General features: G+C 43.4%; 1 protein-coding gene and 1 long non-coding RNA gene across 2 annotated transcripts in view; one reads left to right on the forward strand and one right to left on the reverse strand.

Annotated features, from left to right (window-relative positions):
- The window catches only part of LOC115139177 (dynein axonemal heavy chain 8), a 70,156-nt gene that overhangs the window by 31,391 nt on the left and 13,963 nt on the right, over positions 1 to 24,802 (forward strand). The window contains exons 58-68 of the mRNA XM_029676309.2: positions 4,974 to 5,137; positions 9,398 to 9,590; positions 9,819 to 9,941; positions 10,095 to 10,225; positions 18,041 to 18,194; positions 22,413 to 22,577; positions 22,781 to 23,007; positions 23,192 to 23,310; positions 23,449 to 23,552; positions 23,688 to 23,864; positions 24,080 to 24,247. Coding sequence (XP_029532169.2) covers positions 4,974 to 5,137; positions 9,398 to 9,590; positions 9,819 to 9,941; positions 10,095 to 10,225; positions 18,041 to 18,194; positions 22,413 to 22,577; positions 22,781 to 23,007; positions 23,192 to 23,310; positions 23,449 to 23,552; positions 23,688 to 23,864; positions 24,080 to 24,247 — 1,725 coding nt within the window. The remainder of the gene's footprint in view (positions 1 to 4,973; positions 5,138 to 9,397; positions 9,591 to 9,818; positions 9,942 to 10,094; positions 10,226 to 18,040; positions 18,195 to 22,412; positions 22,578 to 22,780; positions 23,008 to 23,191; positions 23,311 to 23,448; positions 23,553 to 23,687; positions 23,865 to 24,079; positions 24,248 to 24,802) is intronic.
- Positions 18,782 to 21,211, reverse strand: LOC135574588 (uncharacterized). The gene is made up of 2 exons (XR_010465469.1): positions 20,802 to 21,211; positions 18,782 to 20,536 (listed from the first exon to the last, which is right to left on the reverse strand). It is a non-coding gene; the product is annotated as an uncharacterized LOC135574588 (long non-coding RNA).

The following is a 24,802-nucleotide window of genomic DNA, read 5'->3' on the forward strand; positions in this document are numbered from 1 at the left end:
CTGGTAACTGTGACAGCATGGAATTCAAAGGAGGCGATAGACAGATGGGTAAGGGGAGAAAAGAGAATGACCACTTGGGAGAGATGAGGATCCCGGTGCCACCACCCCGCTGACCAGAAGCTCTCGGGGTGTGCGAGAACACGTGGGCGGACGAAGAGAGAGCAGTAGGAGTAGCAGTGTTATCTGTGGTGATCCATGTTTCCGTCAGTGCCAAGAAGTCGAGGGACTGGAGGGAGGCATATGCTGAGATGAACTCTGCCTTGTTGGCCGCAGATCGGCAGTTCCAGAGGCTACCGGAGACCTGGAACTCCACGTGGGTCGTGCGCGCTGGGACCACCAGATTAGGGTGGCCGCGGCCACGCGGTGTGGAGCGTTTGTATGGTCTGTGCAGAGAGGAGAGAACAGGGATAGACAGACACATAGTTGACAGGCTACAGAAGAGGCTACGCTAATGCAAAGGAGATTGGAATGACAAGTGGACTACACGTCTCGAATGTTCAGAAAGTTAAGCTTACGTAGCAAGAATCTTATTGACTAAAATGATTAAAATGATACAGTACTGCTGAAGTAGGCTAGCTGGCAGTGGCTGCGTTGTTGACTTTGTAGGCTAGCTGGCAGTGGCTGTGTTGTTGACACTACACTAATCAAGTCGTTCCGTTGAGTGTAATAGTTTCTACAGTGCTGCTATTCGGGGGCTAGCTGGCTAGCTAGCAGTGTTGATTACGTTACGTTGCGTTAAAAGAACGACAATAGCTGGCTAGCTAACCTAGAAAATCGCTCTAGACTACACAATTATCTTTGATACAAAGACGGCTATGTAGCTAGCTATGTAGCTAGCTACGATCAAACAAATCAAACCGTTGTACTGTAATGAAGTGAAATTAGAGCGAGCATACTTAAATTCACACAGGACACCGGATATGACAGGAGAAATACTCCAGATATAACAGACTAAACCTAGCCCCCGACACATAGGGCCAAACAGGCAGGATATAACCCCATCCACTTTGCCAAAGCACAGCCCCCACACCACTAGAGGGATATCTTCAACCACCAACTGACCATCCTGAGACAAGGCCGAGTTTAGCTCACCAAGATCTCCGCCACGGCACAACCCAAGGGGGGAGGCAACCCAGACAGGAAGACCACGTCAGTGACTCAACCCACTCAAGTGGCGCACCCCTCCTAGGGACGGCATGGAAGAGCACCAGTAGGCCAGTGACTCAGCCCCTGTAATAGGGTTAGAGGCAGAGAATCCCAGTGGAGAGAGGGGAACCGCCCAGGCAGAGATAACAACGGTAGTTCATTGCTCCAGTGCCTTTCCGTTCACCTTCACACTCCTGGGCCAGACTACACTCAATCATATGACCCACTGAAGAGATGAGTCTTCAGTAAAGACTTAAATGTTGAGACCGAGTCTGCGTCCCTCCCATGGGTAGGCAGACCATTCCATAAAAATTGAGCTCTATAGGAGAAAGCCCTGCCTCCAGCTGTTTTCTTAGAAATTCTAGGGACAATTAGGAGGCCTGCATCTTGTGACCGTAGCGTACGTGTAAGTATGTACGGCAGGACCAAATCAGAAAGATAGGTCGGAGCAAGCCCATGTAATGCTTTGTAGGTTAGCAGTAAAACCTTCAAATGAGCCCTTGCCTTAACAAGAAGCCAGTGTAGGGAGGCTAGCACTGGAGTAATATGATCACATTTTTTTGTTTTAGTCAGGATTCTAGCAGCTGTATTTAGCACTAACTGAAGTTTATTTAGTGTTTTATCCGGGTAGCCGGAAAGTAGAGCATTGCAGTAGTCTAACCTAGAAGTGACAAAAGCATGGATTAATTTTTCTGCATCATTTTTGGACAGAAAATGTCAGATTTTTGCAATGTTATGTAGATGGAAAAAAGCTGTCCTTGAAACAGTCTTGATATGTTCGTCAAAAGAGAGATCAGGGTCCAGAGTAACGCCGAGGTCCTTCACAGTTTTATTTGAGACAACTGTACAACCATCAAGATTAATTGTCAGATTCAACAGAAGATCTCTTTGTTTCTTGGGACCTAGAACAAGCATCTCTGTTTTGGCCGAGTTTAAAAGCATAACGTTTGCAGCCATCCACTTCCTTATGTCTGAAACACAGGCTTCCAGTGAGGGCAATTTTGGGGCTTTACCATGTTTCATCAAAATGTACAGCTGTGTGTCATCCGCATAGCAGTGAAAGTTAACATTATGTTTCTAAATGACATCCCCAAGAGGTAAAATATATAGTGAAAACAATAGTGGTCCTAAAACGGAACCTTGAGGAACACCGACATTTACAGTTGATTTGTCAGAGGACAAACCATCCACAGAGACAAACTGATATATTTCCGACAGATAAGATCTAAACCATGCCAGAACTTGTCCGCGTAGACCAATTTGGTTTTCCAATCTCTCCAAAAGAATGTGGTGGCCGATGGTATCAAAAGCAGCAACAAGGTCTAGGAGCAACAGGACAGATGCAGAGCCTCGGTCTGACGCCATTAAAAGGTCATTTACCACCTTCACAAGTGCAGTGTCAGTGCTATGATGGGGTCTAAATCCAAACGGAAGCATTTCGTATACATTGTTTGTCTTCAGGAAGGCTGTGAGTTGCTGCGCAACAGCTTTTTCAAAACATTTTGAGAGGAATGGGAGATTCGATATAGGCTGATTGTTTTTTATATTTTCTGGATCAAGGTTTGGCTTTTTCAAGAGAGGCTTTATTACTGCCACTTTTAGTGAGTTTGGTACACATCCGGTGGATAGAGAGCCGTTTATTATGTTCAACATAGGAGGGCCAACCACAGGAGGCAGCTCTTTCAGTAGTTTAGTTGGAATGGGGTCTTGTCACACAGCCAGGAGTGGTGGGTGCGGAGTCAAGCGCAGAGAGCAGAGGAAAATGGGGGAAACCGAACTTTATTGCGGGATCCACAATTGACGCCAAAAACAACAGGCGAAGACAAAAGTGTCCAACCCAAAACTGGGCACAAACAGACAGGGAACACAACACGCAACCAACCTAGACTAACAGAAAACAAGCCTGCACAAAAGCAGGCGGGCCTAACAGGCTTAAATAGTCCTGAACCAAAACTCAAATAAGAAACTGGTGCAACCAATAAGACATAACAAACAGAAAAGGAAAAGGGGATCGGTGGCAGCTCGTAGACTGGCGACGACGACTGCCGAGCGCCGCCCGAACAGGCAGGGGAGCCACCTTCGGTGGAAGTCGTGACAGATCCAGTAAGCAGCTTGAAGGTTAAGAGGCCATTATTATTTTTCATCAATGTGTCAAGAGATATAGTACTAAAAAACTTGAGTGTCTCCATTGATCCTAGGTCCTGGCAGAGTTGTGCAGACTCAGGACAACTGAGCTTTGGAGGAATACTCAGATTTAAAGAGGAGTCCGTAATTTGCTTTCTAATGATCATGATCTTTTCCTCAAAGAAGTTCATGAAATGAAAGCCATCCTCTCTTGGGGAATGCTGCTTTTTAGTTAGCTTTGTGACAGTATCAAAAATACATTTTGGATTGTTCTTATTTTCCTCAATTAAGTTGGAAAAATAGGATGATCGAGCAGCAGTGAGGGCTCTTTGATACTAAGAACCTTGGCGTGATCCTGGACAACACCCTGTCATTCTCAACTAACATCAAGGCGGTGGCCCGTTCCTGTAGGTTCATGCTCTACAACATCCGCAGAGTACGACCCTGCCTCACACAGGAAGCGGCGCAGGTCCTAATCCAGGCACTTGTCATCTCCCGTCTGGATTACTGCAACTCGCTGTTGGCTGGGCTCCCTGCCTGTGCCATTAAACCCCTACAACTCATCCAGAACGCAGCAGCCCGTCTGGTGTTCAACCTTCCCAAGTTCTCTCACGTCACCCCGCTCCTCCGCTCTCTCCACTGGCTTCCAGTTGAAGCTCGCATCCGCTACAAGACCATGGTGCTTGCCTACGGAGCTGTGAGGGGAACGGCACCTTAGTACCTCCAGGCTCTGATCAGGCCCTACACCCAAACAAGGGCACTGCGTTCATCCACCTCTGGCCTGCTCGCCTCCCTACCACTGAGGAAGTACAGTTCCCGCTCAGCCCAGTCAAAACTGTTCGCTGCTCTGGCCCCCCAATGGTGGAACAAACTCCCTCACGACGCCAGGACAGCGGAGTCAATCACCACCTTCCGGAGACACCTGAAACCCCACCTCTTTAAGGAATACCTAGGATAGGATAAAGTAATCCCTCTCACCCCCCTTAAAATATTTAGATGCACTACTGTTCCACTGGATGTCATAAGGTGAATGCACCAATTTGTAAGTCGCTCTGGATAAGAGCGTCTGCTAAATGACTTAAATGTAAATGTAAATGTAATACTGTACGGTACTGTCTTTCCAAGCTAGTCAGAAGACTTCCAGTTTGGTGTGGCGCCATTTCCGTTCCAATTCTCTGGAAGCTTGCTTCAGAGCTCGGATATTTTCTGTATACCAGAGAGCTAGTTTCTTATGACAAATGTTTTTTGTTTTTAGTCAAAGCTACTAACCACTTTTGGAGCCAATTAGTGCTCTCAAATGTATCCTGATGTTGACAGCAGATGAGTTATATTAATAATATAGTTAACTTAGCTAGCTAAGATACATACTCTAGCCCTTGTGCACTGTTCAATTATTTAGCCATTTCAACAATCATTTTTTTGGGATAAACTCTCTGTTGTCGTCACTGCCCTTATTGGCTTCCATGCATTTGAATCTAGAGATTGTCCAAGGCTGGTCGGTCTCGAGCATGGTAAGCGACAGTTGCTATCCAATGGAGTGCTGCAATTGGTTGGCCAAAATTCTGTGGCGGGGCTTAGCGAAGGGTCAATTTTCTATACAGCACAAACAGATCTGGGACCAGACTAGTATTTGATCAGTCAGTGCATGAACACATCTCTGAAGTTCCTAAATGTTTATGTATCCCTGTACTATAACCTTTCAGGTGAAAATGCTGCCCACACCCTCAAAGTTCCACTACATCTTCAACTTGAGAGACTTGTCAAGGATCTGGCAGGGCATGCTCATCATCAAGGCAGATGAATGTGATGATATCCCCACCTTGCTGGCGCTGTTCAAGTGTGAATGCACCAGGGTGATCGCAGACAGGTACAGTACTGGAATGAACGGGGTCCCTGTTATGAACAGAACACTTTGCATTTACAGTGATAGTCACAATCTTTAATACATTTTTCAACCCAGTGGCAGCCCTGCAGGAGGGACTGGTGCACTTCACAAAATAGAAGGTATCATGAGGCAGGATAATTATGTGGATATATTGAAGCAACATCTTAAGACATCAGTCAGGAAGTTAAAGCTTGTTTGCAAATGGGTCTTCCAAATGAACAATAACCCCAATCATACTTCCAAAGTTGTAGCAAAATGGCTTAAGGACAACAAAGTCAAGGTATTGGAGTGGCCATCACAAAGCCCTTACCTCAATCCTATAGAAAATGTGTGGGCAGAACTGAAAAGGCGTGTGAGAGCAAGGAGGCCTACAAACCTGACAGTTACACCAGCCCTGTCAGGAGGAATGGGCCAAAATTCACCCAACTTATTGTGGGGAGCTTGTAGAAGGCTACCCGAAACGTTTGACCCAAGATAAACATTTTAAGGCAATGCCACCAAATACTAATTGAGTGTATGTAAACTTCTGACCCACTGGGAATGTGATGAAAGAAATAAAAACTGAAATAAATAATTCTCTCTACTATTATTCTGACATTTCACATTCTTATTTCTAAAGTGGTGATCCTAACTGACCTAAGACAATTTTTACTAGGATTAAATGTCAGGAATTGTGAAAAACTGAGTTTAAATGTATTTGGCTAAGGTGTATGTAAACTTCTGACTTCAACTGTAGGTTTGGACTTTACATTTGTGGTTTTTCTGCCATTCTGATGTAGACTTGCTTGTGTGTTTTGGATCATTGTCTTGCTGCATGACCCAGCTGCGCTTCAGCTCACAGACGGATGGCCTGACATTCTCCTGAAGAATTCATGGTTCCTTCCGTCCTGAGGCAGCAAAGCATCCCCAAACCATCACATTACCACCACCATGCTTGACCGTTGGTATGAGGATCTTACTGCGGAATGCAGTTATTGGTTTTCGCCCGACATAACGGGATCCATCTCATCCATAAAGTCAAGCAAGTCAAGATCAGAATGTCTGAAAAGCAACACATTTAAAAAAAAAATGTATGGCCTAGTCAAAGTCCAGACCTAAACCCGATTGAAATGTTGCAGTTCATGCTCGAAAATCCATTAATGTGCTAAGTTAAAGCTGCTCCGGATTGATTAGTGTGGTCCAAAATTCCTCCACAGTGATGTTAGTGACTGATCAACAACTACAGGAAGGGTTTGGTTGCAGCCATTGCAGCTAAAGGTGGCACAATCAATTATTGAGTGTAAGGGGGGCAAATACTTTTCACACAGGGGGATTGGGTGTTGCATAACTTTGTTTATTTAAGTGACAATTCCAGAGAAGCCGGTGTTTGGAGGATATATTGTTATAGTTGTTGAAACCGGGTTACCAACAATATTCAAATAATGATTGACATATTTTCATTAAAAACGCTATTTTGATTAATTTATTCATACTATTTCATCCTTCCACAAGATATAGTCCCAACACAAATCTGGGGTTGCTACCCAAGCCGGCTGGTCGTTCGCTCTATCGGTTCAGTTGCCAGAGACGTGACCCACTCGTTAAGTCTTTTTGTTTTAAATCTATGGACCCAACCCAGTCGTCTGTTCTAAATGTTCCTCATTAGACCCACCCGTTATATAATAAATAAATTAAATAACTATCACATTTTTGTGTTATTCGGTCGCTTTATCTAATATTAGATTTTAGTTGAACATCTGATAACATTCGGTTTCAAAAATATGCACAAATAAAGAAAATCAGAAAGGGGGAAAATACTTTTTCACGGCTCTGTATATAAAAACAGTATCTAAAGAAATCCACACACACACTCTCTCTTTCTCACACACACACCCCTGAGAGTATATGCAGTTTAAACAAATTCAATGAGACTCGAGAGTGTGCCATTTTACAGCATTTTCTCTCTTTCTCAGATCTTAAACATGTTAAAAAATATTAGTCATTGTCTGTTCCAATATATATATACAGTGGGGCAAAAAAGTATTTAGTCAGCCACCAATTGTGCAAGTTCTCCCACTTAAAAAGATGAGAGAGGCCTGTATTTTTTATCATAGGTACACTTCATCTATGACAGACAAAATGAGAAAAAGAAATCCAGAAAATCACATTGTAGGATTTTTTATGAATTTATTTGCAAATTATGGTGGAAAATAAGTATTTGGTCAATAACAAAAGTTTATCTCAATACTTTGTTATATACCCTTTGTTGGCAATGACAGAGGTCAAACGTTTTCTGTAAGTCTTCACAAGGTTTTCACACACTGTTGCTGATATTTTGGCCCATTCCTCCATGCAGATCTCCTCTAGAGCAGTGATGTTTTGGGGCTGTTGCTGGGCAACACGGACTTTCAACTCCCTCCAAAGATGTTCTATGGGGTTGAGATCTGGAGACTGGCTAGGCCACTCCAGGACCTTGAAATGCTTCTTACGAAGCTACTCCTTCGTTGCCCGGGCGGTGTGTTTGGGATCATTGTCATGCTGAAAGACCCAGCCACGTTTCATCTGCAATGCCCTTGCTGATGGAAGAAGGTTTTCACTCACAATCTCACGATACATGGCCCCATTCATTCTTTCCTTTACACGGATCAGTCGTCCTGGTCCCTTTGCAGAAAAACAGCCCCAAAGCATGTTGTTTCCACCCCATGCTTCACAGTAGGTATGGTGTTCTTTGGATGCAACTCAGCATTCTTTGTCCTCCAAACGCGACGAGTTGAGTTTTTACCAAAAAGTTATATTTTGGTTTCATCTGACCATATGACATTCTCCCGATCTTCTTCTGAATCATCCAAATGCTCTCTAGCAAACTTCAGACGGGCCTGGACATGTACTGGCTTAAGCAGGGGGACACGTCTGGCACTGCAGTATTTGAGTCCCTGGCGGCGTAGTGTGTTACTGATGGTAGGCTTTGTTACTTTGGTCCCAGCTCTCTGCAGGTCATTCACTAGGCCCAGATCGAGGGAGATTATCAGTGGTCTTGTATGTCTTCCATTTCCTAATAATTGCTCCCACAGTTGATTTCTTCAAACCAAGCTGCTTACCTATTGCAGATTCAGTCTTCCCAGTCTGGTGCAGGTCTACAATTTTGTTTCTGGTGTCCTTTGACAGCTCTTTGGTCTTGGCCATAGTGGAGTTTGGAGTGTGACTGTTTGAGGTTGTGGACAGGTGTCTTTTATACTGATAACAAGTTCAAACAGGTGCCATTAATACAGGTAACGAGTGTAGGACAGAGGAGCCTCTTAAAGAAGAAGTTACAGGTCTGTGAGAGCCAGAAATCTTGCTTGTTTTTAGGTGACCAAATACTTATTTTCCACCATAATTTGCAAATAAATTCATAAAAAATCCTACAATGTGATTTTCTGGATTTTTTTTCTCATTTTGTCTGTCATAGTTGAAGTGTACCTATGATGAAAATTACAGGCCTCTCTCATCTTTTTTGCACAATTGGTGGCTTACTAAATATTTTTTTGCCCCACTGTATGTATATATATATATATATATATATATATATATATATATATACATATAACAACAATAACTCCTAGAGCATATTATACAGTATAAGCAAATCCAATGCAACAGGGCTGCACGCTGACCTTTTTTACAAGGAGCACAGTTAAAAAAAATACTTGAGGTAATAAAGATAGAATCTTTCATTTTTCAAGGTGATCCTAAATTAAAATTCCAGGTCGCACAGCAAAATGTTTAGGCGCATATGCGAGTGAAATGGTGGCGCTGTAGAGCGCTGTGCAAGTCAGTGGAGAACAGGCCTCACTCTCCATTGACTTGCACAGGATCTGCTTATACTTTATAATATACTCTAGGAGTGCGTGGAAGTGGATTTCTTTAGATACTGTTTTTATATATGTGTTTATTGGTGAGCTGTTGAGTTTGGCCGAATGATAAACATTTCTTTACCATTCAGCTAATCATCCAAAAATCTCATAAGAAATTAGGTGGTGTTTTGGTCTAACTGTAACATTATACTATGCTATTATATTTGGTTCTGTTATGTAGAATACTAATTCATCATTATGTGATGAATCGAGATCTAACTTTAGTAAACAAGCACTTTTGTGAGAATTGGCGGACGGCAGCACTACACCCCTGGACGTAACCATTCTCAAATTCATAGATGGATGACTGACCGTCCATGAGAATGAAACCAATGAAACCAATGGTGGTCATTGTGTCCCTGTGCTGCAGGTTTGTCTGCTTTGAGGACAAGGTGTGGTTTGAGAAGGCCATATCCAGGGTGATCCAGGAACACGTGGACCCCAGCCTGGTCCCTGACCTCCACCCTGACCCCTACTTTGTGGACTTCCTGAGAGAGGCTCTCGAGCCCACGGGAGATGAGGCAGATGACGTCTGTTTGGACGCCCCCAAAGTTTACGAACTGGTGAAGAGACAAGGCACATTGTAGTCTTATGTTGTTCAAACTAGACATAAGGGCTGGTTTCCTGGACACATATTATGCAAAATCCTGGACTGAAAATATACAGTATTTCCTGCATACTTTTCAGGCCAGTACTAGGCATAATCTGTGTTTTTGGAAGCAATCCCTGAAAGTTTAGATTTCATCCATTTGCAAAATGTGTATCTAACCAAAGTAATATTTCATCATTAGGTGCCCAGTTTTGAGTTCCTCCGAGAGAAGCTGATTATCAATCAGAGCCAGTACAATGAGAATGTTAGAGGGGCCAGTCTGGACCTTGTGTTCTTTACAGATGCCATGACTCATCTCATCAAGGTTAAACTAACATCCTGGCTGCCATGTTATTCAAAATCACTCAATATTACACTGTCATCTGTTTTTTGAACATTTGTTTAATTAAAATAAGGTTTTGTAACAACATCTTTAGATAAGGTGAGAATCTTTATCTATCCTGTGGTCCCCCCACAGATCTCACGTATCATCCGGACAGACTGTGGCAACGCTTTGCTAGTGGGAGTGGGAGGATCAGGAAAACAGAGTCTCACCCGACTGGCTTCCTTTGTAGCCGGATACAGTATATTCCAGATCACCCTGACCAGGTAAGTACAAGGGGTTATGTGGTTGATTGTCAATAAATGTTAGGTAAAGTAGGTCACGATGGATCATAGAATTATTAAAGGGTCAATGTCATAAAACCTCAAAGTTCCAGAATAAGATGATAATTGCCATCATTGTGGTAAAGGAAATCCAAACCAGTCTAATTGGAATGAATGACATTAGAGGCATAGGTGATGCCTTTCCTGTTTTTACTTATGCAGGATTTTTAGTTAAATACATTTTATTCTAATTCCTAATTATATATGAGCAAAGGATTTGGAAAATATGAAAGTAGCATAGTAAGGGCAGCAATTAGTGTTATGCAAATCAAATTTCATTAGTCACATGTGCCGAGTACAACAGGTGAAATGCTTACTTACGAGCCCCTAACCGACAGTGCAGTTAAAAAAAATATGGATAAGAATAAGAGATAAAAGCAACAATTAATTAAAGAGCAGCAGTAAAAAAAAAAGATATATATATATACAGGGTGGTGCTGTTACTGAGTCAATGTGCGGGGACACCGGTTAGTTGAGGTAGTAGGTACATGTAGGTAGAGTTAATTAAAGTGACTATGCATAGATGACAACATGGATGGCAGGAAGCTTGGCCCAAGTGATGTACTGGGCCATTCGCACTAGCCTCTGTAGTGCCTTGCGGTCGGAGGCCGAGCAGTTGCCACACCAGGCAGTGATGCCTCGATGGTGCAGCTGTAGAACCTTTTGAGGATCCGAGGACCCATGCCAAATCATTTCAGTCTCCTGAGGGGGAATAGGTTTTGTCGAGCCCGCTTCACGACTGTCATGGTGTGTTTGGACCATGTTGGTGATGTGGACACCAAGGAACTTGAAGCTCTCAACCTGCTCCACTGCAACCCCGACGATGAGAAGGGGGGTGTGCTCGGTCCTCTTTTTCCTGTAGTCCATAATCATCTCCTTTGTCTTGATCACGTTGAGAGGAGAGTTTGTTGTCCTGGCAACACACGGCCAGGTCCCTGACCTCCTCCCTATAGGCTGTCTCGTTGTTGTTGGTGATCAGGCCTACCACTGTTGTGTCATCGGCAACTCTAATGATGGTGTTGGAGTCGTGCCTGGCACTGCAGTCATGGGTGAACAGGGAGTACAGGAGGGGGCTGAGCACGCACCCCTGAGGGGCCCCTGTGTTGGGGATCAGCGTGGCGGAGGTGTTGTTACCTACCCTTACCAGCTGGGGGCAGCCTGTCAGGAAGTCCAGGATCCAGTTGCAGAGGGAGGTGTATTACAGACTCGGACAGGGAGAGGTTGAAAATGTCAGTGAAGACACTTGCTAGTTGGTCAGCGCATGCTCGCAGTACACGTCCTGGTAATCCGTCTGGCCCTGCGGCCTTATAAATGTTGACCTGTCTAAAGGTCTTACTCACATCGGCTGTGGAGAGCGTGATCACACAGTCTTCCGGTACAGCTGGTGCTCTCATGTATGTTTCAGTGTTATTTGCCTCGAACCGAGCATAGAAGTAGTTTAGCTCGTCCAGTAGGCTCGTGTCACTTGGCAGCTCTCGGCTGTGCTTCCCTTTGTAGTCTGTAATGGTTTGCAGACCCTGCCACATCCGATGAGCGTCAGAGCCGGTGTAGTACGACTTGATCTTAGTCCTGTATTGACGCTTTGCCTGTTTGATGGTTCGTCGGAGGGCATAGGGGGATTTCTTATAGCTTCCGGGTTAGAGTCAAATCAAATCAAATCAAATTTATTTATATAGCCCTTCGTACATCAGCTGATATCTCAAAGTGCTGTACAGAAACCCAGCCTAAAACCCCAAACAGCAAACAATGCAGGTGTAAAAGCACGGTGGCTAGGAAAAACTCCCTAGAAAGGCCAAAACCTAGGAAGAAACCTAGAGAGGAACCAGGCTATGTGGGGTGGCCAGTCCTCTTCTGGCTGTGCCGGGTAGAGATTATAACAGAACATGACCAAGATGTTCAAATGTTCATAAATGACCAGCATGGTCGAATAATAATAAGGCAGAACAGTTGAAACTGGAGCAGCAGCACAGTCAGGTGGACTGGGGACAGCAAGGAGTCATCATGTCAGGTAGTCCTGGGGCACGGTCCTAGGGCTCAGGTCCTCCGAGAGAGAGAGAAAGAAAGAGAGAATTAGAGAGAGCATATGTGGGGTGGCCAGTCCTCTTCTGGCTGTGCCGGGTGGAGATTATAACAGAACGTGGCCAAGATGTTCAAATGTTCATAAATGACCAGCATGGTTGAATAATAGTAAGGCAGAACAGTTGAAACTGGAGCAGCAGCATGGCCAGGTGGACTGGGGACAGCAAGGAGTCATCATGTCAGGTAGTCCTGGGACATGGTCCTAGGGCCCAGGCCAGTTGAAACTGGAGCAGCAGCATGGCCAGGTGGACTGGGGACAGCAAGGAGTCATCATGTCAGGTAGTCCTGGGGCATGGTCCTAGGGCTCAGGTCCTCCGAGAGAGAGAAAGAAAGAGAGAAGGAGAGAATTAGAGAACGCACACTTAGATTCACACAGGACACCGAATAGGACAGGAGAAGTACTCCAGATATAACAAACTAACCCTAGCCCCCCGACACATAAACTAATGCAGCATAAATACTGGAGGCTGAGACAGGAGGGGTCAGGAGACACTGTGGCCCCATCCGAGGACACCCCGGACAGGGCCAAACAGGAAGGATATAACCCCACCCACTTTGCCAAAGCACAGCCCCACACCACTAGAGGGATATCTTCAACCACCAACTTACCATCCTGAGACAAGGCCGAGTATAGCCCACAAAGATCTCCGCCACGGCACAACCCAAGGGGGGCGCCAACCCAGACAGGCCGACCACAACAGTGAATCAACCCACCCAGGTGACGCACCCCCCCAGGGACGGCATGAGAGAGCCCCAGCAAGCCAGTGACTCAGCCCCGTAACAGGGTAGAGGCAGAGAATCCCAGTGGAAAGAGGGGAATCGGCCAGGCAGAGACAGCAAGGGCGGTTCGTTGCTCCAGAGCCTTTCCGTTCACCTTCCCACTCCTGGGCCAGACTACACTCAATCATATGACCCACTGAAGAGATGAGTCTTCAGTAAAGACTTAAAGGTTGAGACCGAGTTTGCGTCTCTGACATGGGTAGGCAGACCGTTCCATAAAAATGGAGCTCTATAGGAGAAAGCCCTGCCTCCAGCTGTTTGCTTAGAAATTCTAGGGACAATTAGGAGGCCTGCGTCTTGTGACCGTAGCGTACGTGTAGGTATGTACGGCAGGACCAAATCAGAGAGATAGGTAGGAGCAAGCCCATGTAATGCTTTGTAGGTTAGCAGTAAAACCTTGAAATCAGCCCTTGCTTTGACAGGAAGCCAGTGTAGAGAGGCTAGCACTGGAGTAATATGATCAAATTTTTTGGTTCTAGTCAGGATTCTAGCAGCCGTATTCAGCACTAACTGAAGTTTATTTAGTGCTTTATCCGGGTAGCCGGAAAATAGAGCATTGCAGTAGTCTAACCTAGAAGTGACAAAAGCATGGATTAATTTTTCTGCATCATTTTTGGACAGAAAGTTTCTGATTTTTGCAATGTTACGTAGATGGAAAAAAGCTGTCCTCGAAATGGTCTTGATATGTTCTTCAAAAGAGAGATCAGGGTCCAGAGTAACGCCGAGGTCCTTCACAGTTTTATTTGAGACGACTGTACAACCATTAAGATTAATTGTCAGATTCAACAGAAGATCTCTTTGTTTCTTGGGACCTAGAACAAGCATCTCTGTTTTGTCCGAGTTTAATAGTAGAAAGTTTGCAGCCATCCACTTCCTTATGTCTGAAACACATGCTTCTAGCGAGGGCAATTTTGGGGCTTCACCATGTTTCATTGAAATGTACAGCTGTGTGTCATCCGTATAGCAGTGAAAGTTAACATTATGTTTTCGAATAACATCCCCAAGAGGTAAAATATATAGTGAAAACAATAGTGGTCCTAAAACAGAACCTTGAGGAACACCGAAATTTACAGTTGATTTGTCAGAGGACAAACCATTCACAGAGACAAACTGATATCTTTCCGACAGATAAGATCTAAACCAGGCCAGAACATGTCCGTGTAGACCAATTTGGGTTTCCAATCTCTCCAAAAGAATGTGGTGATCGATGGTATCAAAAGCAGCACTAAGGTCTAGGAGCACGAGGACAGATGCAGAGCCTTGGTCCGTTGCCATTAAAATGTCATTTACCACTTTCACAAGTGCCGTCTCAGTGCTATGATGGGGTCTAAAACCAGACTGAAGCATTTCGTATACATTGTTTGTCTTCAGGAAGGCAGTGAGTTGCTGCGCAACAGCCTTCTCTAAAATTTTTGAGAGGAATGGAAGATTCGATATAGGCCGATAGTTTTTATATTTTCTGGGTCAAGGTTTGGCTTTTCAAGAGAGGCTTTATTACTGCCACTTTTAGTGAGTTTGGTACACATCCAGTGGATAGAGAGCCGTTTATTATGTTCAACATAGGAGGGCCAAGCACAGGAAGCAGCTCTTTCAGTAGTTTAGTTGGAATAGGGTCCAGTATGCAGCTTGAAGGTTTAGAGGCCATGATTATTTTCATCATTGTGTCAAGAGATATAGTACTAAAAGACTTGAGCGTCTCTCTTGATCCTAGGTCCTGGCAGAGTTGTGCAGACTCAGGACAACTGAGGTTTGGAGGAATACGCAGGTTTAAAGAAGAGTCCGTAATTTGCTTTCTAATAATCATAATCTTTTCCTCAAAGAAGTTCATGAATTTATCACTGCTAAAGTGAAAGTCATCCTCTCTTGGGGAATGCTGCTTTTTAGTTAGCTTTGCGACAGTATCAAAAAGGAATTTCGGATTGTTCTTATTTTCCTCAATTAAGTTAGAAAAATAGGATGATCGAGCAGCAGTAAGGGCTCTTCGGTACTGCACGGTACCGTCCTTCCAAGCTAGTCGGAAGACTTCCAGTTTGGTGTGGCGCCATTTCCGTTCCAATTTTCTGGAAGCTTGCTTCAGAGCTCGGGTATTTTCTGTGTACCAGGGAGCTAGTTTCTTATGAGACATTTTTTTTTTGTTTTTAGGGGTGCAACTGCATCTAGGGTATTGCGCAAGGTTAAATTGAGATACTCAGTTAGGTGGTTAACGGATTTTTGTCCTCTGGCGTCCTTGGGTAGGCAGAGGGAGTCTGGAAGGGCATCAAGGAATCTTTGTGTTGTCTGTGAATTTATAGCACGACTTTTGATGTTCCTTGGTTGGGGTCTGAGCAGATTATTTGTTGCAATTGCAAACGTAATAAAATGGTGGTCCGATAGTCCAGGATTATGAGGAAAAACATTAAGATCCACAACATTTATTCCATGGGACAAAACTAGGTCCAGCGTATGACTGTGACAGTGAGTGGGTCCAGAGACATGTTGGACAAAACCCACTGAGTCGATGATGGCTCCGAAAGCCTTTTGGAGTGGGTCTGTGGACTTTTCCATGTGAATATTAAAGTCACCAAAGATTAGAATATTATCTGCAATGACTACAAGGTCCGATAGGAATTCAGGGAACTCAGTGAGAAACGCTGTATATGGCCCAGGAGGCCTGTAAACAGTAGCTATAAAAAGTGATTGAGTAGGCTGCATAGATTTCATGACTAGAAGCTCAAAAGACGAAAACGTCATTTTTTTTTTTTTTTGTAAATTGAAATTTGCTATCGTAAATGTTAGCAACACCTCCGCCTTTGCGGGATGCACGGGGATATGGTCACTAGTGTAGCCAGGAGGTGAGGCCTCATTTAACACAGTAAATTCATCAGGCTTAAGCCATGTTTCAGTCAGGCCAATCACATCAAGATTATGATCAGTGATTAGTTCATTGACTATAATTGCCTTTGAAGTAAGGGATCTAACATTAAGTAGCCCTATTTTGAGAAGTGAGGTATCATGATCTCTTTCAGTAATGACAGGAATGGAGGTGGTCTTTATCCTAGTGAGATTGCTAAGGCGAACACCGCCATGTTTAGTTTTGCCCAACCTAGGTCGAGGCACAGACACGGTCTCAATGGTGATAGCTGAGCTGACTACACTGACTATGCTAGTGGCAGACTCCACTATGCTGGCAGGCTGGCTAATAGCCTGCTGCCTGGCCTGCACCCTATTTCATTGTGGAGCTAGAGGAGTTAGAGCCCTGTCTATGTTGGTAGATAAGATGAGAGCACCCCTCCAGCTAGGATGGAGTCCGTCACTCCTCAGCAGGTCAGGCTTGGTCCTGTTTGTGGGTGAGTCCCAGAAAGAGGGCCAATTATCTACAAATTCTATCTTTTGGGAGGGGCAGAAAACAGTTTTCAACCAGCGATTGAGTTGTGAGACTCTGCTGTAGAGCTCATCACTCCCCTAACTGGGAGGGGGCCAGAGACAATTACTCGATGCCGACACATCTTTCTAGCTGATATGCACGCAGAAGCTATGTTGCGCTTGGTGATCTCTGACTGTTTCATCCTAACATCGTTGGTGCCGACGTGGATAACAATATCTCTATACTCTCTACACTCGCCAGTTTTAGCTTTAGCCAGCACCATCTTCAGATTAGCCTTAACGTCGGTAGCCCTGCCCCGGGTAAACAGTGTATGATCGCTGGATGATTCGCTTTAAGTCTAATACTGCGGGTAATGGAGTCGCCAATGACTAGAGTTTTCAATTTGTCAGAGCTAATGGTGGGAAGCTTCGGCGTCTCAGACCCCGTAACGGGAGGAGTAGAGACCAGAAGACTCGGCCTCTGACACCGACCCGCTGCTTAATGGGGAAAACCGGTTGAAAGTTTCTGTCGGCTGAATGAGCGACACCGGTTGAGCGTTCCTACAGCATTTCCTTCCAGAAACCGTTGAGAAAATTGTCCGGCTGCGGGGACTGTGCCAGGGGATTTATACTACTATCTGTACTTACTGGTGGCACAGACGCTGTTTCATCCTTTCCTACACTAAAATTACCCTTGCCTAACGATTGCGTCTGAAGCTGGGCTTGCAGTACAGCTATCCTCGCCGTAAGGCGAGCACAGCGGCTGCAATTAGAAGGCATCATGTTAATGTTACTACTTAGCTTCGGCTGTTGGAGGTCCTGACGAATCGTGTCCAGATAAAGCGTCCGGAGTGAAAAAGTTGAGGAAAAAATAAATAAATATATGAACGGTAATTAAAAAGTGAAAACCGTAAAGTTGTCAGGTAGCAAAATAGGTTGGCAACAAAACGCACAGCAACTCGAAAACAAGCCTGCAAGTTGTCCTGCTCCTTGAAAGCGGCAGCTCTAGCCTTTAGCTCAGTGCGGATGCTGTCTGTAATCCATGGTTTCTGGTTGGGGTATGTACGTATGGTCACTGTGGGGACGACGTCATCGATGCACTTATTGATGATGCCAATGACAGATGTGGTGTACTCCTCAATGCCATCGGAGGAATCCCAGAACATGTTCCAGTCTGTGCTAGCAAAACAGTCCTGAGGTTTAGCATCTGCTTCATCTGACCACTTTTTTATTGATCTAATCACTGGTGCTTCCTGCTTTACTTTTTGCTTGTAAGCAGGTAACAGGAGGATAGAATTATGGTCAGATTTTCAAAATGGAGGGCGAGGGAGAGCTTTGTATGCATCTCTATATGTGGAGTATAGGTGCTCCAGGGTTATTTTCCCTCTGGTTGCACAGGCATTTAAATTAGGCAAGTCAGTCTAAAAACCGGCTGTATTGAACATGTATTTATTTTCCTGTCTGAAGTATAATAGTAATTAATTGATGCTCCATATACTAAGGAGATAATGGGAGTCCAGCTGAGAATTGGTCCCTAATGCCCCTGTTTCCTACTAGGACGTACAACATCAGCAACCTGATGGACGACCTGAAGGTCCTTTACAGAACAGCCGGGGCAGACGGCAAAGGCATCACCTTTATCTTCACAGACAACGAGATCAAAGATGAGGCCTTCCTGGAGTACCTCAATAACGTGCTCTCATCTGGGGAGGTGATCCATTTTTTTCCCCCTTCAATTTCTTAGGGGATAGATCAGCTTTAATAGTACAGATAGATTGTAGCTTCCATCAATGTAATTGTCTGCATCATTTCCAATCCCCCATATATTTTGGGGTAAATATATACAGTATATATACAATACCATTCAAAAGTTTGGACACACCTACTCATTCCAGGGTTGTTCTTTATTTTAATATTGCAGAATAATAGTGAAGACGTCAAAGCTATGAAATAACACATATGGAATCATGTAGTAACCAAAAAAGTGTTAAACAAATCAAAATATGTTTTATATTTGAGATTCTTCAAAGTAGCCACCCTTTGCCTTGATGACAGCTTTGCACACTCTTGGCATTCTATCAACCAGCTTCATAAGGTATAGTAGTCACCTGAAATGCATTTCAATTAACCGGTGTGCCATGTTAAAAGTTAATTTGTGTAATTTCTTTCCTTCTTAATGTGTTTGGGCCAAGCAGTTGTGTTGTGACAAGGTAGGGGTGGTATACAGAAGATAGCCTTATTTGGTAAAAGACCAAGTCCATATAGTGGCAAGAACAGCTCAAATAAACAAAGAGAAACAACAGTCCATCATTACTTTAAGACATCAAGGTCAGTCAATCCAGAAATTTTCAATAACTTTGAAAGAATCATGTAGTAACCAAAAAAGTGTTAAACAAATCAAACTATATTTTATATTTGAGATTCTTTAAAGTAGCCACCCTTTGCCTTGATGACAGCTTTGCACACTCTTGGCATTCTCTCAACCAGCTTCATGAGGTAGTCAGCTGGAATCAATCAATCAAATGTATTTATAAAGCCCTTCTTACATCAGCTGGTGTCACAAAGTGCTGTACAGAAACCCAGCCTAAAACCCCAAACAGCAAGCAATGCAGGTGTAGAAGCACAAGCAATGATTTTCAATTAACAGGTGTGCCTTGTTAATGTGAGATAAAAGAGAGAAAAGACATGGAAGGTCAGTCAATCTGGAAAATTTCAAAACATTTTAAGTTTCTTCAAGTGCAGTTGCAAAAAACATCAAGCGCTATGATGAAACTGTCTCTCATGAGGATAGCCACAGGAAAGGAAGAACCAGAGTTACCTCCGCTGCAGAGGATAAGTTCATTAGAGTTACTAGCCTCAGAAATTGCAGCCCAAATAAATGCTTCACAGAGCTCAAGTAACTTGACACAACTCAACATCAACTGTTCAGAGGAGACTGCATGAATCAGGCCTTCATGGTTGAATTGCTGCAAATAAACCACTACTAAAGGACACAAATAAGAAGAAGAGACCAAGAAACACAAGCAATATAAACCGGTGGAAATCTGTCCTTTGGTCTGATGAGTCCAAATTGGAGACTTTTGGTTCCAACCGCTGTGACTTTGTGAGACGCAGAGTAGGTGAACAGATGATCTCCGCATGTGTAGTTCCAACCGTGAAGCATGGAGGAGGTGGTGTGATGGTGCTTTGCTGGTGATACTGTCAGTGAATTATTTAGAATTCAAGGCAAACTTAAAACCTGTTATGGCTGCAACCCTTTGTTCTCAATTTCCGCCTGAAGACATACCCAAATCTAACTGCCTGTAGCTCAGCCCCAGAGGCAAGGATATGCATATTCTTGGTATCATTTGAATGGAAACATTCTGAAGTTTGTGGAAATGTTAATTGAATGTAGGAGAATATAACACAGTAGATCTGGTGGAAGGAAAGAGAAAGAAAGAGCATACGTTTTCTGTTTTTTGTTGTTGTAGTATCATCTTTCACATGTACTAGAATAGCCACACAATTTAGATGGATAACACAAGAGGGCATCTGTAGGTGTGGAAAGTTTGAGACTGATAACTTCAGGAATGGGTGAGCTACATGACATTTAGCATGAAGTCACCCAGGTGTCCCACACAAGTTGCCCAAATGTACCCAAGTGGCCGAATTGGTGAAATGACCTATAACTATATACAGCAGTGCAAATAACTATATACAACACATCAAAAAGCAATTCTAACACACACACACACACACAAAAAATGTTTAAAAAAATATTAGAAAATAAATATAGAAAAAAAAAACAGTACACCCCTTGGAAATCCTCATCACAGTATTTTGCTGCCTGTGCCCTGTCCCATAGCAGTCTCTTTCTGATGTAAAGCAGAGGCAAACTGAACAAGTGGTGCATTTCATGCGCAACAGAACACAACGACGCCTCCATGCTGTGCCCTTTTGGCCCTGAGGCACAGTCATGCCTGCAGTAATGAACTGTGGCATATGAACACCACTGGGGGGCACAGGTAGAGCGGGCAACTTGGCACCGGGGCCTCCCAGTCGGAGTTGCTATCACTGTGAAAGAAAACATAACAAAAATATTTGTATTGTATGAGCCTTTTATCATCACATAAAATAAACAGATATGTATTGATTGTATAGAGCAGAGGGCACAGTCACTAAGGTGTTCCATTCAACTCCGGCCATTGTTATATATATATATACACACACACACACCCAAACAAACCAACACACACACACACACACAAACAAACTACACATTTCATTATATATAATATATATATTTTTTTATATTTCATAAAACGGCATTAGCACTTACCCGTCCAGAAGTACGTCCTGTCCTTGCAGAAACAGCTCCTCTGTTCGTTTGAATCATAACACTCCAAGATTACTCAAACAAACAATCTGTCTCACTTTCACTTTTACTTTAGAGTTTGACTTCGCTTTACATGATGCAATTCGCCAGGATATCTTCAATGAAATTGTTGAAACTACAACTTTCCGAAATACAGCTGCGCGTTCCCTGCGCGTGCGATTACAACCAAGGAATTGTGGTCCAACCCCAAACCATTACATACTGGCGTTTACCTCAGCTCATTGGCTATCTACCCAGCTAGATTTCAAGAAGATCAGTGGTCATTGGGCAGAAATATAGTCAATCAATGAAGCTTCGCTAAAATTATTGGTGCGTCAGGTAGTCATTTATCGTTGTCTTCAAATCAGCTCACTTCGGTCAATTCTCCCCGCAAAAAAAAACAATGATGTTTGACTGTGTTGCGAACATCCAGAGGAATGCACTGAAACCCACCATGACTATATAAACGATTGTTTACATGGGCGAATCACGCCGAATGTTCCGTAAAAAAATGATAGAGATGGAATTTTCAGGAAAAAATAGTTTACAAAATGTTTAGATTTAGGCTATAAAATTGGATTTTATCAAAGAAAACGGCACTTCATTTGATCAATGGGATACTCAGGAAGAGAAATAAGAGCAAGATATCAGAATGTATGTCATAATTTTACCTTCAGATGTGAAAGTCTAAAAACTGTCATGGCGGAAAATGTTTCTGTTCTTGATTGCTCTTCTCAAACTAAAGCATGGGATTTGTTCTCTGTAATAGCTATTTTAAATTGGAAAATGTAGTTTGATTACCAAGATTCTAATCTTTTGAAGGGTGTAAGACACTTGCATTCTCAAGAATGTTTAATGTTACGAAATTGTATTTTTAGTTGTCACTCTGAAATTTCCCCTGATGTTGGTCCCTGTACGGGGACAGCAGCCATCAAGCATGCCTACCACAGCATTCTGCAGCGATATTCCATCCCATCTGGTTTGCGCTTAGTGGGACTATAATTTGTTTTTCAACAGGACAATGACCCAACACACCTTCAGGCTGCGTAAGGGCTATTTGACCAAGAAGGAGAGTGATGGAGTGCTTCCATCAGGTGGCTTGGCCTCGACAATCACCCGACCTCAACCAAATTGAGATGGTTTTGGATGAGTTGGACCGCAGAGTGAAGGAAAAGCAGCCAACAAGTGCTCAGCATATGTGGGAACTCCTTCAAGACTGTTTGGAAAAGCATTCCACATGAAGCTGGTTGAGAGAATGCCAAGAGTGTTCAAAGCTGTCATCAAGGCAAAGGGTGGCTACTTTGAAGAATCTCAAATATATTTTGATTTGTTTAACACTTTTTTGGTTACTATATGGTTCCATATGTGTTATTTGATTGTGTTGATGTCTTCACCATTATTCTACAATATAGAAAATAGTAAAAATAAGAAAAAACCCTTGGAATGAGTAGATGTCCAAACATTTGACTGGTACTGTATATATACATATATTTAATCTAACATTATTCTAATGCTACTCTAGTAAAATAACATTTCCAATTGGTCATTCTTAATTATTATGCTTGTTGTGTGCAGGTGTCCAACCTGTTTGCTCGTGATGAGCTGGACGAGATCACTCAGAACCTCATTGGTGTAATGAAGAAAGAGTTGCCTCGCGTCCCGCCCACCTTCGACAACCTGTACGACTACTTTATCTCCCGAGCCAGGAAGAACCTGCATGTGGTTCTTTGCTTCTCTCCGGTATGATTTAGTAATACCGGAAACATAAAAACATCACCTCCATGATTGTCACTCAAGAATTCAGGAGTTTGTTATGTAGTGTCCCATTGATAGTATTTTCCAGAGTAGTTCCATAGAGAGGTTTGCTGACATCAGCCGTTGAGGGCAGAGTGAAATTACATTTGTTCATATTCATCCATCCATCCCTTTATTTCCCCTGACAGGTTGGTGAGAAGTTCCGTTCGCGCTCCCTGAAGTTCCCAGGTCTGATCTCAGGCTGTACTATGGACTGGTTCACTCCCTGGCCCAGCGAGGCTCTAGTGGCCGTGTCCCAGTACTTCCTCTCTGACTTCCACATGGTGTGCTCCCCTGAGGTCAAAGCCGCGGTGGTACAGACCATGGGCATATACCATGACAAAGTGTCCGTCACCTGCGAGAGCTACTTTGACAGGTATTGTAGTTGACTGAAATTGGGAACTCAAATGCAAATATAGTCTTAAATCCACATTTATATTTATAAATAACAAGAATGTACATGTCAGATAGTGCGGTTATGTCAAATAAATGGCATCAATTTCTTATACCCAAAGCCTGTCGGAATAACCAACGTGTGTGTTTTAATTTTTCCACCCCAGGTTCCGAAGAAGAACTCATGTGACCCCTAAATCCTACCTGTCTTTCATCAATGGATACAAGACGGTATACAGTGAAAATTACAACTTTATCAACACACTGGCTGAGCGCATGAATGTTGGTATGGAAATCCAATTGAGTGGCTACTAGCTAAGGCATAATAATGAACTTCGAACTAACTGCTTATTATATTGTAAAGAAAATAAATGTTGTGATTTCTTGTCAGATTGCAGTGTTGTGTAAATGCTTTGTATTGCAGGTCTGACCAAACTGTTGGAGGCTAGCGAGTCTGTGGCTCAGCTGTCCAAAGACCTGGTGGTTAAGGAGAAAGAGCTGGCTCTGGCCTCCATCAAAGCAGACAAGGTAACTGGGAAATAAAATAGAAACCATAAAAATAGAATTTCATTATATTTCTATGTAGAAATCACCCTTTCACATCCATTCACAGAATACATGCATGTAAAGTTTGCCTGCTGATTTGTTGTCTTGTCTGTACAGGTGCTGGCAGAGGTGACAGTAAGCGCTGAAGCAGCCACCATCGTAAAGGCTGAGGTCCAAATTGTAAAGGACAGAGCCCTGAAGATTGTGGAGGGCATTGAGAAGGAGAAAGCCTTTGCAGAGGTCAAGCTGAAAGCAGCTAAACCGGCTTTAGAGGAGGCAGAGGCCGCTCTGAATGTGAGTCTTACTGTACATGAAAAGATCCATTTGAAAAACATATCTTTTGGGACATTTGAAATAGTTTCTTGTCATTTCGGGTCATGTTCAGTAGGTAACAAAACAGAAGAAAAAGGACTGAAATAGGGAGGGTACTACCGCCACTTTTTTCCTTTTGCAAAATGTTTTCTGTTACATTCCCCAATGATCTCAACCCTGTTATATATTATTTTTAGACCATTAAAGCGGCTGACGTAGCCACGGTGAGGAAGCTGGCCAAACCTCCCCACCTCATCATGAGGATCATGGACTGCTGTCTGCTGCTCTTCCAGAAGAGGCTGGACACCATCACCATGGACCCAGAGAGGCCCTGCCACAAGCCCTCCTGGGGAGAGGCACTCAAGGTCAGAAAGCCTCCATTCTAGACTCTACCAGACTCATAGATCTCTACATCTCTCTATGTATGACTCCGGTAATAATAGTAGAACAAAATAGAATAGAAGAGGCCTTGATATATTGTCCTCGGAGAAGGATATACTTTTTACACTATACACCACATCAAACCATCAGATAATCACTCAGACGTTACATTTACATTCCCAGTCCCATCTCTGTATATTGAATTGATTTGTTGTAGCTAATTGTTTGGTTTGTTGTAGCTAATGTCTTGGTTTGGTTTGTTGTAGCCATCTTGGTTTGGTTTGTTGTAGCTAATGGCTTGGTTTGGTTTGTTGTAGCTAATGGCTTGCTTTGATTTGTTGTAGCTAATGTTTTGCTTTGATTTGTTGTAGCTGTCTTGCTTTGATTTGTTGTAGCTGTCAAGGTTTGTTTTGTTTTATCTAATGGTTTGGTTTGTTGTAGCTAATGTCTTGCTTTGGTCTGTTGTAGCTAATGTCTTGCTTTGGTCTGTTGTAGCTAAAGTCTAGGGTTGGTTTGTTGTAGCTAAAGTCTTTGTTTGG

This window comes from Oncorhynchus nerka, linkage group LG13 (assembly GCF_034236695.1).
Source record: "Oncorhynchus nerka isolate Pitt River linkage group LG13, Oner_Uvic_2.0, whole genome shotgun sequence".
Taxonomy (NCBI): domain Eukaryota; kingdom Metazoa; phylum Chordata; class Actinopteri; order Salmoniformes; family Salmonidae; genus Oncorhynchus; species Oncorhynchus nerka.